This window comes from Nanorana parkeri, unplaced genomic scaffold (assembly GCF_000935625.1).
Source record: "Nanorana parkeri isolate BGI_ZX_2015 unplaced genomic scaffold, ASM93562v1 scaffold909, whole genome shotgun sequence".
In the NCBI taxonomy this organism is placed as follows: Eukaryota; Metazoa; Chordata; class Amphibia; order Anura; family Dicroglossidae; genus Nanorana; species Nanorana parkeri.
The window spans coordinates 299,058-311,930 of NW_017307177.1; the positions used below are offsets into that span (position 1 = coordinate 299,058).

The 12,873-nt window shown below is 44.0% G+C and overlaps 1 protein-coding gene across 1 annotated transcript in view; it reads left to right on the top strand.

Moving 5' to 3' along the window:
• The first annotated feature begins 410 nt into the window (after positions 1-410).
• Positions 411-12,873, top strand: part of UBE2L3 (ubiquitin conjugating enzyme E2 L3) — a 20,495-nt gene continuing 8,032 nt past the window's right edge. Inside the window, exons 1-2 of the mRNA XM_018566036.1 lie at positions 411-512; positions 9,851-9,946. Of these exons, the coding sequence (XP_018421538.1) occupies positions 486-512; positions 9,851-9,946 (123 nt within the window). The 5' untranslated portion in view covers positions 411-485. The remainder of the gene's footprint in view (positions 513-9,850; positions 9,947-12,873) is intronic.

Consider the following 12,873-nt stretch of genomic DNA (forward strand, 5'->3'; position numbering starts at 1 on the left):
TGACCCTGAAGAGACCTATGGGATAAAAAGATTACCCCATAGTTCTCTTTTAAGCTTTGAAAATGAAAGAGAGAAGCTCATAGGTTGCTATGGACAACTGCTTCAGATGTTTTCTGCTCGTTTTTATAAATCTCACTCATTGAATCGCAAGAGTCAGCTGAAGAGCCTGACTACTAACATGTACAGGATAAATGAAACACGGCAGCCTCCATATGTCTGTCATGACAGGGTTACTGTAATAAAGGGTTTTATCTCGTTCCAGGGGTAACAGCGGTTTATATGAAACACCCCAGGCAGCCCACACCACCCGGGAACCCCTGAGGACAGGCAGGGAAAGCAGTGAGTGATACCCCGAGGCCGCCCGCTTCAACTAAACAGTATTTTCTAACCGCTCTGCTCGGTTGCCCGGTGACCCGCTCTGGGCGCACCAGGAAGTGCTGGCCCTTTAGCCGCGATGCATTGTGGGAAGTCCCCTCAGATCCAAGATGGCGGCCAGCAGGAGGCTGATGAAGGTAATGGGGGATAGGGCGGCTCTTTCATTCGGAAGAAAGCTTTTCTCATGGCTTGTGTGCCCTCCTGTCCCCCTCTAAAAAAAGCTCTAGTGACATGCCGTCAGTGTATTAGTGATCCGGATTTGTTCGGTTCCTGTGTGGTGACAGGATATGAGGTACACGGAGAATCATGGCATGTCATTTGTGCTCCATGCCTCTCCCTTCTACATACACTAGTTCTAGAGACTTCTTTGTTATGACTTCACAGTGCCGCTGGACTCACAAAGTGAAAGTGGACCGTGTTATAGTGAACACTTAGCAATGTGCCCTAACACATTACCCACACAATGTACAATTTATGTGGAAGACTTCCTGAAACATAGCAGTCACTTCCTGGTATGTGAGGGCGTCTAGGAACGTCCATACAGCCTCATAATGTATATCTGCAGTGTGAAATCTAAGGTAGTACTCTCCACCACCAGGCCGCAGCCTCCCTCCTGCCCAGCCACAGCTTCCTTTCTGCTCTCATAGTTACTCTGGTCACTGTAGGCTCACACTAGACCTTGGGGCCCACTGTGCCACCAAAAAAGCCAGGGTACTGCTTTTACTCCTAAGGAATGACAGGATCCTGCCTGAAATTACTCTTTGGGGGGGATTGATCTGCACCCCACAGATAAGTAGTTCTGGCGCTGCTGCACCTGCACACAAAGACGTCTTTAGAAGAGGCACATGGGATCATCAGTCTCCATGTGGCTCCTGTACTTAAGGTAAGTACCACCGATGATGCCAGTGATTAAGGGAGTATCCTCCCATGGAGATTTGGGGACTGGAGGCCACTATTCCATTGACCTTTAATTTGAGAGGCTATTTTCCACTGGATGCCACTATTCCACTGACACCAATGATTTGAGGGTTAATTTCCCCTGGAGTCCACTATTCCACTGACTCATCTAAATTGAGGGGCTGTTCTTTCTTGGGGACCATGATCGCACTGGCTGAAATGAATCGAGGGGCTATTCTCCCCCTAGGATCCACAGTATCTCTGACACACATGAATTAAGGGGCTATTCTCCAGCGGGACACTATCCCACATACACCACTGAATTGAGGGCCTGTTCTCCCCTATGGGAAATGTCCCCACATTACATCAATTACTTGGGTGCTGTTTTCCCTATTAAGGCATTTTAAATACATATTTTGTGTTTTTACTTTTGAGGCATGGAAGGTTTTGGAAGAATTTACCAGGCCTGATCTAACCAAGGTTGATAATCACTGATCTAAGGCACTGCTGGTTTTGTGGGATTTTGTGATGTCCCTATTGTGCTGCTCACTGTTCTCCTTGCTGGAGGCTCTGACGTGAAGCAAAGCCCTGCCTCTACCAAGATGGCCACCTCCAAACAGAGAGCCAGTGCAGAACAAGGAACGGTAAGTCAGTATTGGGGAAAGATCAGCCGCAGGAAGACAACAGCAATACTGGTGATTAAACCTTTGTCCTCTGCCTGCCTTTTTCTTGGGCACAGCTTCCAGAGTTCAGTTCCTTTTGGGGGGTTTTTCACAGCTATGGGATCTGCTGATATTGGGGCTTTCCAGTTAGCTAGTGTTAAAGGCAGCCTGTCAGAAGTGATGATACTAGCGGCAAGGCAAAGAAGATGTGTGCAGCATCATACACAGTGCTGTGTGTGCCTTGAAAAATACACTTGATTGTGAGAGATGAGCCATAGCAGCTTCTTATTGTAAAATGAAAAAAATAAATCATGTTTAGCCTTCTCCCCACCCTCATCAGACTGTAAACCGATTGACTTCAGACCTCAAATGCAGAAAGTTGGACTTGTAAATGTCACGGCTTAACCAGGGCACAATTTTTCACTGCGCTAGGACAACTTCCTGCACATACACTATATTGCCTTTATACGCACATGAACTTTAATGGCATCCCAGCCTCAGTCCATAGGGTTCAACATTGAGTGGGCCCATCCTTTTGCGCTAGAACAGCTTCAACTCTTCTGGGAAGGTTGTCCACAAGATTTAGGAGTGTGTCTATGGGAATGTTTGACCATTTCCCAGAAATGCATTTTTGAGGTCAGGTACTGATGGACTTGAAGGCCTGGCTCGCAGTCTCTGCTCTAATTCATCCCAAAGGTGTTCTATCGGGTTGAGGCCAGGACTCTGTGCAGGCCAGTCAAGTTCCTCCACCCCAAACTCGCTCATCCATGTCTTCATGGACCTTGCTTTGCGCACCGGTGTGCAGACATGTTGGAACAGGAAGGGGCCATCCCCAAACATCCACAAAGTTGGGAGCATGAAATTGTCCAAAATGTCTTGGTATGCTGATGCCTTAAGAGTTCCCTTCACTGGAACTAAGGGGCCAAGCCCAACCCTGAAAAACAACCCCACATCATAATTCCCCATCCACCAAACTTTACACTTGGCACAATGCAGTCAGGCAACTACCGTTCTCCTGGCAGCCGCCAAACCCAGACACGTCTCTAGAGTCCAGTGGCGGCGTGCTTTACACCACTGCATCTGACGCTTTGCATTGCACTTGGTGATGTGAGGCTTGGATGCAGCTGCCCGGCCATGGAAACCCATTCCATGAAGCCAACCTCATACCTCATCAACCGGATATAAACAATGCAGTGATAAATTCCACTTCTCAGCATCTGAGGCCTGTAGTTCTGTTTTACTATTTGATTGGTAAGGGTGGTGGCAGTATGATTTGTACTAGCTTCTTGGATTGAAGAGGTATCTGGAAGAATGGCCAAAGATATCCAAGTTTCTTTTCAACACCATAATCCATATTAGTAGACTTATTTGCCTCTCAGCAGAGATGAGGCTAATGAGTTGTAATGTTGTGGCATTAAAGCTGAAGTTTACATTTTTAAATTAAAACCTTTGTCTTCATTACATACCCTATTTTTAGACCCAGCGACCTATTCACTGGGTCTCTGCTTCTCCATGCAATGCAGGCAAATCATGACAAAAGGGAGGGGTCGGCAGGGTGATATACATCGCTTCCTGAAAGCATCACAGCACCCTACCTCCGTAAACTTTTTAGCCCTCGTTCACACCTGAACGTTTTGTAGCGTGTTCTACGCTCGACGAACGAGCCCGTCCCTAACGCGCTACAAAACGGCCCACGCCTGAAAAGGTACATGCACTACTTTGGGCCGTTTTGTTGCGCGTTTCCATTGTGATACAGCCAAGTAGCCTTCGTAAACGCGCGTTTGTCGCGCAACTTTTTTACCGCGAATCACGGGGGGAAAAAGCGCGACCGTCGCGCATATGCAACACGCCTAGGTGTGAACGAGACCTTAAGAACCCTCAGCCCTGCTACAAGCAGTGGGCTGTCTTTTGGAAGTTGTTATAGAAAGATTAAAACTGGGGAAGCACCAACGATTTGGGCCAAAAATGGCAATAGTACCAAAATGTCAAAGTGCAATGCATCCCTAGCTTCTCTCCTCCCTGCTGAGTGGTTTGTGTTCCCTCCAATCCCTGCTGCTCTCCCCCTGCCTGCGTCAACAGAGGCAGCGGGGATCGGAGGGGACGCAGACCGGCGCCCAGCAGCGAATAGTGAAGCTGTCAGGAGGCCGGTGCGGGGAAGAGACAGCTGTCATAAGAGGCAGAGCTCTCTTCCCACACTGTCCTGCTCGGCCTCCTGTGATAGGTGAGGCAGGATGGAGAGCGGTCCATAATAGAAGTCACCGGCACTTGATATGCAAGAAGTAAAAAGCACTTTTTATTACATTTTCACATGCGTCATACAGCCAACGTTTCGGGGCCACGCAGGTTCCCTTCTGGGTGACATAGTGACCACAGTAGAAGGGACCCTGCGTGGCCCCGAAAAGTTGGCTGTATGATGCATGTGACAATTTAAAGGGTTATTAAACCCTCAGCTTTTTTGCATATATCTACTGCTAGGAAGCAGTAGATATAGGCAAAAACCTTAAACAACAAAAAAAAATCAGAAAAATCTCGGGCGGGCGCATGCGCAGTTCGACATGATACCGTCTTTTATATTTTACCAACAAATTGGGTAATATATGTTTCATAACATAAAGGGATTTTTTTTTTTTAATTTTCTGTACTTTTTTGTAATATAGTAAAAAATAAAAACCCCAGTGGTGATTAAATACCACCAGAAGAAAGCTCTATCCGTACCCCCAAAAATGATATAAAATTAATTTCAGTACAGTGTTCCATGACGGAATAAATGTCAAAGTACCGCAGCGCTGATTACTGAAAAATGGCCTGGCCAGGAAGTGGGTGTAACACCCCGGTCATCAAGTGGTTGACTAAGAAAAAGCTAGATAATGCTGCATGTCCTCTAGTCAGGAAATAAAGGAGGCTCAAGCTGATGTTGGACCCTGTGTAAGGCCGAAGTCGGAACTTGCCCCATTCAGAATTATGTAGGGCTGCGACTAACTATTTTCATTATCCATTAGTTAGCCGATTATTTGTTTCAATTTAATCAGATTAAAAAAAAAACATCTTTAATTCAAAATAAAATACACAAATTGAAGTTAAATAAAGTTTACTTCAGAATAAAACAGTATGCACATTTTTTGCACTCGCACTGGAATGCATGGTATTGCAGTACCGCACGTTCCATTGCAGGTGATCACACTGCGGCCGGGAGGTGCGTTTGGAATGAATGGCAACACAACGCACAATGTGGGGCAGAATTTTCAGGCTCAAACCAAAACTGACACTTGCCACCTATCCTTTATTATAAAAGCCCAGTCATCAGTTTAGAGTTGGCCATGAATATTGGCCTGAAAATTATTGCTCTCACTCCGGCGCACATAGCGATACCTGACGTGTGTAGCGCAATCATTGTTTTTCTATGTAGGTGCACCCGACATGTGTTAACGTTAGTATGCGTGCGTTTTTATAGGGGGCTTTGGAGACTTTCAGTCTCACAAGCCCCCTATGTGATGGCAAATTGGACGTGACAGGTTCTCTTTAAGGTGACAGGTCTGTTTTAGATGCCTAGTGTCACCTTTCCACATCACTGGATTCAGCTGCTGAGGCAGCTGAACGTCACCACAGCAGGTAGTGACTTGGAGAAATAGCCAGCCTGTTATTGGTTATTTTAAATTGCAATAGCCAATAGCAGGCTGGCTATTGCACCCGTCTGCTGTCAATCAGCAGAGGAGGGAACTAAAGGAGAAAGTTGCTCTCAGCTGCTGAAGGGAGCTTTGATGCCGGCTTTTTACCGCCGGCAGAAGAGGGGGCAGCAATGGAGGAACAACAGAAGTACGGAGGAACAGTGGCACTAGGGGGGTATATCAGAGGCACCCTGGTCTCTCCTCCCTGCTGGTGCTGGAGCTGTCTGTGTCCCCTCTGCCGATTCAATGGTGAGAGCAGCGGGGATTGAAAGGGACACAGACCGCTGCAGCCAGCAGCAGCGGGGAGGAGAACGGAGAAGCAGAGCTGCGGTATCAACTAATCGATAAGGAGAATTGTTGCCAGCGATTATTATCAATTGTAATCGATTTCATTGTTTGGTTGTTGCAGCCCTAGAATTATGTTTTTATTTTTAAAGTGTCAGGAAGCTGATCTGTTGGTAGGACATACTCGCAAAAATCCCTTTTATGATGTTACCTTGTTCAATTTTTAATCTGAAATAGAATGTAAGAAAATATGTTGCACTGCTGCTGTTTTTTTATTATTCAGGATTTTTGTAGCACTAATAGTTTGCGCAGCACTTTACAGTTACAATACAATTTCATACAAGAGGATTAGGAGGGCCCTGATCACAATCCAAACAGAGTGTCAGGTCGTACAAAAGGTGATAATTGAGGGACGAGCTGATGGAGAAAGTAAAAGTTAATTTGCTAGGTAGAGGTGGAAATTCATGCCAGTAGAATTTTTTTTCTAAATGGTTCCCCCAATCTTGAGGATATGAGGGCAGATCTTCCATCAGGTTAACATCCATGCTAAGCAGCCACAGTGAAATCGGATTTCCGATAACGCGATCAAGGGTGAAGTAGGTTCACATGGTATGCAGTTTTTCTGGAAAAAGATACCACCTGGACAGTAGTTTTGTATCCCTGCTTTTGAAACTTATTTGCAATCAAGGTCTTATGGGCAAAGTGGGTAATGTAATTCCTTTGGTGATCCCAGAATGTTTTGCCTACCTTGCGTTCCCACTAGGAAATAAAATGGGTATGTTGTCCGAATAAGAAGGGAGTGATCTAGTGAAAGGGTACATCTCGTCCAACAGAAAATGTTGACGTATTTGAGCGTTTCAAAAGGTTAGAGATGGGAAAGTCAGCCTATGTAGGTCTGGGGTTGGTTTAGTCTCTGCACCTAAAATAGTTGGTGTGCACCTGGGGAGATGAGCCTGAGTCCTGAAGAATAAGATGCAAAGTCAGGGTGTCCTATAATCTTGAGCAAACCAGAGGCTAACGGCAGGGTGGTAAGTTTGTTTGCCACTGACACAAGGTCCGAACAGTCGTCAACAGTAGGGGATGATGCTTGAGATGAACGGTCGCCCTATTGATGAGTCAGGCGAGAGCTAGAAGCACATCCTGGTAGGAGTCCTGCTCTAGCGGGGACAATTGTCTTTTAGGTTAAAGTTCTTGCATTATTCCAGGACTCTAGCTATGTATGCTGCCTTAGAGTAATGTAATGGTTATGGCAAATCCTATCCCGCTGGTCACCTGTGGAAGTGAGTGTCATGGTCTGTTGCCCATGGGAGGGCCCCGTTGCGTGAGGGGTTGCCCATGGGAGGGCCCTGTTGCGTGAGGGGTTGCCCATGGGAGGGCCCTGTTGCATTAGGACCTAATGTAGGGGGGCACCCAGATGGGGACAGCTAATAATTAGAGTGCCCCTTTACATTTTTCCACATATCAGCTTGCAGAGGGAGGTGGATAATGTTGGGGGCTGAACAAGGCTGTCACTGATTAGCTAGGACTGCTACCAGTGACACACAATTGCAGACACTCTCTAGAGTATGAAATATAGATAAGGTGGTGTTGACATTTTTGGGGCAGTGTGGAAGAAAGGCCAGGAACTGTGATCCACAGCCTATGCAGTACTTATAAGATACATACTACACAGATATTGGTTCTTTGTACTTTGATGCTAAATGAAAAACCCCACATTTACATTTTTTATTTTAGTCATGGACAAAAATATTAGCACCCCTGCATTTCTGTCAGATAATGCACCACTTTGCACAGAAAATTGTTGCAATTACAATGTTTAGGCATTCTCATGTTTATTTCCTTTGATTGTATTGGTATGATACAAAGTGGAGGAGAAAAAAAAAGCCAAACCTGACACATTCCACACAACTCCAAAAATGGACTGGCTTAAAAATGATTGGCACCGTCTCCAAATTGCAAGAAATAATTGTATTCCAAGTTTTTGTGGAAAAGCATGGACAATCTCAAGGTTACAAGTCCATCTCCAGAGATCTTAATGTTCCTGGATCCACTGTGCGCAACATTGTCAAGACGTTTACAGCCCATGGCACTGTAGCTGATCTCCCTGGACGTGGACGAAAGAGAACAATTGATCAAAGATTGCAATGAAGGATTGTTCCAATGGTGGATAAAGACCCTCCATCATCTTCCAGACAAATTCAAGCTGACCTTCAGGCACAGGGTACAACTGTGTCAGCTAGCACTATACGAAGCCATCTGAATGAAAAGGAACGCTATGGTAGGAGACCCAGGAGGAGCCCCAGAAACATAAAGCCAAAACTTACCTGAGGAAGCCAAAATCCTTTTGGGAGAATGTGCTGTGGACATACGAAACAAAATGACAGCTTTTTAGTAAAGTCCATCATTCTACTGTTTTCAGAAAAAGAAATGATGCCTTTTAAAGAAAAAAAAATCCAGTCCCTCCAGTCAAACATGGTGGAGGTTCACTGATGTTTTGGGGTTGCTTTGCTGCTTCAGGCACTGGATGTCTGGACTGTGTATGGCATTATGAAATCTGAAGACTACCAAATAATTCTGGGGTGCAATGTAGGGTCCAGTGTCCGAAAGTTGGGTCTCCGTCAGAGGTCATGGGTCTTACAGCAGGACAATGACCCAAAGCACATGTCAAAAAGCACCCAGAAATGGTTTCGGACAAAGCGATGGAGAGTACTGGACTGGCCAGCCATGAGTCCAGATCTGAATCCCATAAAGCACCTGTGGGGAGATCCCCAAAAAAGCAGTTGGGAAAAGGAACCCTTCCAAACTGAGAGACCTGCAGCAGTTGGCGAAAGAAGAGTGCTCCAAAATTCCTGTAGAGAGGTGTAGGAAACTCATTGATGGTTACAGGAAGCCATTGATTTCAGTAATTTTTTCCTAAGGGCTGTGCTACCAAATATTAATTGGGGGTGCCAATCATTTTGTCCAGTCCATTTCTGGAGTTTTGTGTGGAATGTGTTGGATTTGGTTTTTTTTTCCCCTTCACTTTGTGTCATACCAATACAAAAAAAGGAATAAGCATGAGAATGCCTAAACATTTGTAATTGCAACAATTTTCTGCGTGAAGTGCTGCATTATCTGACAAATGCAAGGGTGCCAATATTTTTGACCATAACTGTATATTATGTTCAGTAGGGCTGCAGCTAACGATTATTTTCATAATCGATTAGTTGGCCGATTATAAGTAATCAACTAGATTTGATTTCTACCGTTTTGTGTCTGTTTAATGTTGAGGCTTATTCAGGCAAGCAAACATTAATCGTGTATGTACAGTCAAAACTTTTTTTTTGAAAGAGTAGGAAAACCCTTATCGGGATATTTTTGCATCCTTTGTCCTGCTCTGGAGATTTCCCTTCACATCCAGTGCTGGAGATGCAAAAATAATTGAAGTGAATGGATTTCTGTCTTGGGCAGTTGTTCCCTCTTGCTCTGGTGACAATTCTGAAATTTTCTGTCTTGGTCACTTGTCACTTTCTGCTTGGTAACAATGGTCACCAGAGCACATAGAGGGGTCAGTCTTCCCGGTAAGGATACAATAACCCTAACCCTTCCCTACTCTATCGTAAAACTGACAAAAAGGTTTTGTCTTTTGTACACTTTAAAGTTTATCTGGGAAAACGTACATTAGCCTGAGTATCTCGGGCTAAACAGAGATGTGTTTATACCTAATTTTACATGTCCCCTCTTGTATCTCATGGCTTACCTTTTCTCCAGCATGTTTGCCTTATGCTTTAAGAGCCCTTTCTACTTTTACCAACTCTTTGGCGGTTATTAATGGTCCGCTTTTGATTTTCTGTGGAATGAACAGCATATGAAAATTGTGAGGGTAATGTGTTTCATAATATTTGTTCCTTTTACACTAATGTGGCTTCTTGAAAGTCTCAATGTGGGCTAAACCACATTCACACTCAATTTTTTTTCTCACCTCAGGAGCTTGAAGAGATCCGCAAATCTGGGATGAAAAACTTCCGTAATATCCAGGTTGATGAAGCCAATCTCCTTACCTGGCAGGGTCTCATTGTTCCAGTGAGTTGTGTGTGTGTGTGTGTTTATATGGTATTTTGCAAAGTGGTAAACTGTTCTGTGGTCAAACAAATCAAAATTTGACATTCTTTTTTGGCAACCATGGGCATCACGTCCTCTGAACTAAAAAGAAGAGGGACCTTCCAGCTTATCAGCACTCAGTTCAAAAGCTATACGGACTGCTCTGATCAGTAGAGGACCCCATTCACGGATCCTCTCCTGATCATCCCGTGTGAAAAGGGGCCTTAGAATCCTATATCAGGCAAGAATGGGACAACATTCCTCTCCCAAGATGAGATTGCTGATCATTTGATACAAGTGATCCGAGGTCACTTGTGCTAAATGAGCGGCGACTCCCCTGATCTACATTTAGCCCTGCTAGGCCTCAGCAGGACTAAATGTAGAAAATAAAACTGCCCGGCGCACGTAATTCTGCAGGTCCGGGGCGTCAGGCGATACAAATTCCACATCCCTGATAATTGTGTTCTAGTTCATACTGGATAACTAAAAAACATTTTTAGATTTTAGATTTATTTTAGATGTTTTGTTGGAGCAGGCAAAATGGCTGAATCTATTCAAAAGTTTTTATTATTTTCATTGAGGCATATACAATAACCATCTACATCATACTACAATGTAACAGAACAACATAAAACCAAAAGACAGTCTTCATCGGAGCGGGATGCCTTATTATTCCATCTCTATTCAGTATACATAGATTAGTATCTGGTCTCAATTGTTGACACAAGCCTACCGTTTTTTATTTCGGCTCAAGCTGGCCCCCTGCCCAGCTTCCCGCTCCAAACTTCGGCCTTAACGGAACTATTCCTATTTTACCCCCTGAAGATATACCTACGTCCCATCTTGTTATCTTGGGGTTTAGCAATCACTCGACCGATGGTCAAAAACCCAGGAACTTGTCGACTATCCCTTTATCTTACCAGAAGCTTGTGTAAGAACAGTCGAGACCAGATTACTAGGTTATCCCTATTATAGTGTATCATACATCAGTCTGTCGACCTGAGACTGCCTTACAAACCTAAAGACATAATAAAAAAACAAAAAGCAAAAACAACAAAAAAAAGAACAATGTGGTTATATAACAACTGTTGCAGTAGGTTTTAATTTTGAACATATTAAAATTTTCTGGTCGGGGTGGGCTAGGGCTCGACCTTCGCTCCCGTTCTCTCATACTCCTACAGGATTTACATATGCCGCCCACGGTGCCCAGGTAAGCTCAAACTGTTCCATTTTGTCTTGGAGAATACTCGCCAATTTTTCATGAGTCATAATCCAAGACAGCTTAGTCCTAACCTGGCTCAGCGGTACCCTGGATGTCTTCCATGTTTTAGCGATCGTAAATGGCTGAATCTAAGTTTTTTTTTTTTTCCTGAGCACCTCAGTGATTTGTCCTTTTGTAGAAAGACTTGGGACTAAATTTGTGGATTGTGTTTCTCCCCTTAACATACAATGGAGAAGCCAGGCTTTAATACTTTAACCCTTTGTTAGGACAGGCAGTGTTCAGATCTACTTTACAAAATATAATGGAATGAGCCAGCACAGTACAGACAAGGTTAGGGCTGCAGCTGACGATTATTTTCATAATCGATTAGTTGCCCGATTGATTTTTTTCAATTAATCGACTGGTTGCATTAAAAAATAAATCCTCTCCCTCTCCTAACCGATAATGAGAATAGTTGCCAACTATTCTCATCGATTATTATCGATTCATTGTTGCATCCCTAGACAAAGTTTTAAAAAACCTCACTCGTAACAACCCTTCCCTAACAGTACAAAGAAGAAGCAAGGAGAAAATGTAACCCTTAAAGTGGACCTTTACCTTTTTTGACTAAAGATCACATCAGCATACAGCTCAGCAAGCACCACATCCTGGGAAGATTGTCAGCAGAGTATTGCTGGGAAGTCTCATCTGTAATCTCAGGAGATCTAAGAGAAAGGCATTTCTCTTAGATCTCTAAGGAGCCAAGTAGAAACCCTAACCCAAGTAAAAGTCATTTAAACTGCAAGATATTTTTTGCCCTTCGAATCATTATTGGGGTCACCGACTCCCACACGTCATGGTCTCTCTGTCATTTACAAGATTCTGTCGGGAATCACTGGAGACCAGCCCCCGTCATACCTTGAAACTGCAAGATACATTTTTAAAATATTTTTCAGCTCCTGCATTGTGAATGGGAACATGTAACATATAAAATAGGTGTTATCTCAATTTGGCTTCGAAAGTGGAAATACACTTTAACCTCTTGCCGTCCGCCCGTAGTAGAAAAACGGACGGACGGCACTGCTGCAGATTTATTGTAATCAGTTTCTGCAAATAACATGGAACCATTTACATAATTGCATCTGCATACATTTGACAGCCTTACATAAATATTGAAAACCCATTGAAAAATAATGCCTTAATTAAGCAATTGGTTTTCTTACTTGCCTGCCCAGTGCCTTTTCTCCAGTGATATAATTATGTTTACTTCCTGTTCACTACTGCTGTAAGGTGTACTGCGGCAAGAGCCTGGTAAACAGGCCGTTTGTTTACCTCTTTAAAGCAACTGTCAGCTTTCTATATGAAGTGATACAGACCCCTCTGCTCCTCCTCTCTTCCTCCAGTCCCAAAATACCTTGTATGCTTTGAAAACATACAAGACATTTTGTGAATAGGCAATAGTGAGGTGGGGCGGGTGATACAACCGGAGTACTGTACTGCTCAAGTCGCATCTCTCCCTCCTCTCAGTACTCAGAAGCTCTGTGTCATGCATAGGAGTCTGCATACTGCTAGGTAAGATTTATATAATTTACGGCGGCCCTCTGCACTTAACCCCCAACTTTTTAATGATAGTTTAACATTGTACAATTTATCATTTTTCATGCAGTGTGGCTTTTAATAAAATAAATAAAAACAACCCCCCCCCCCC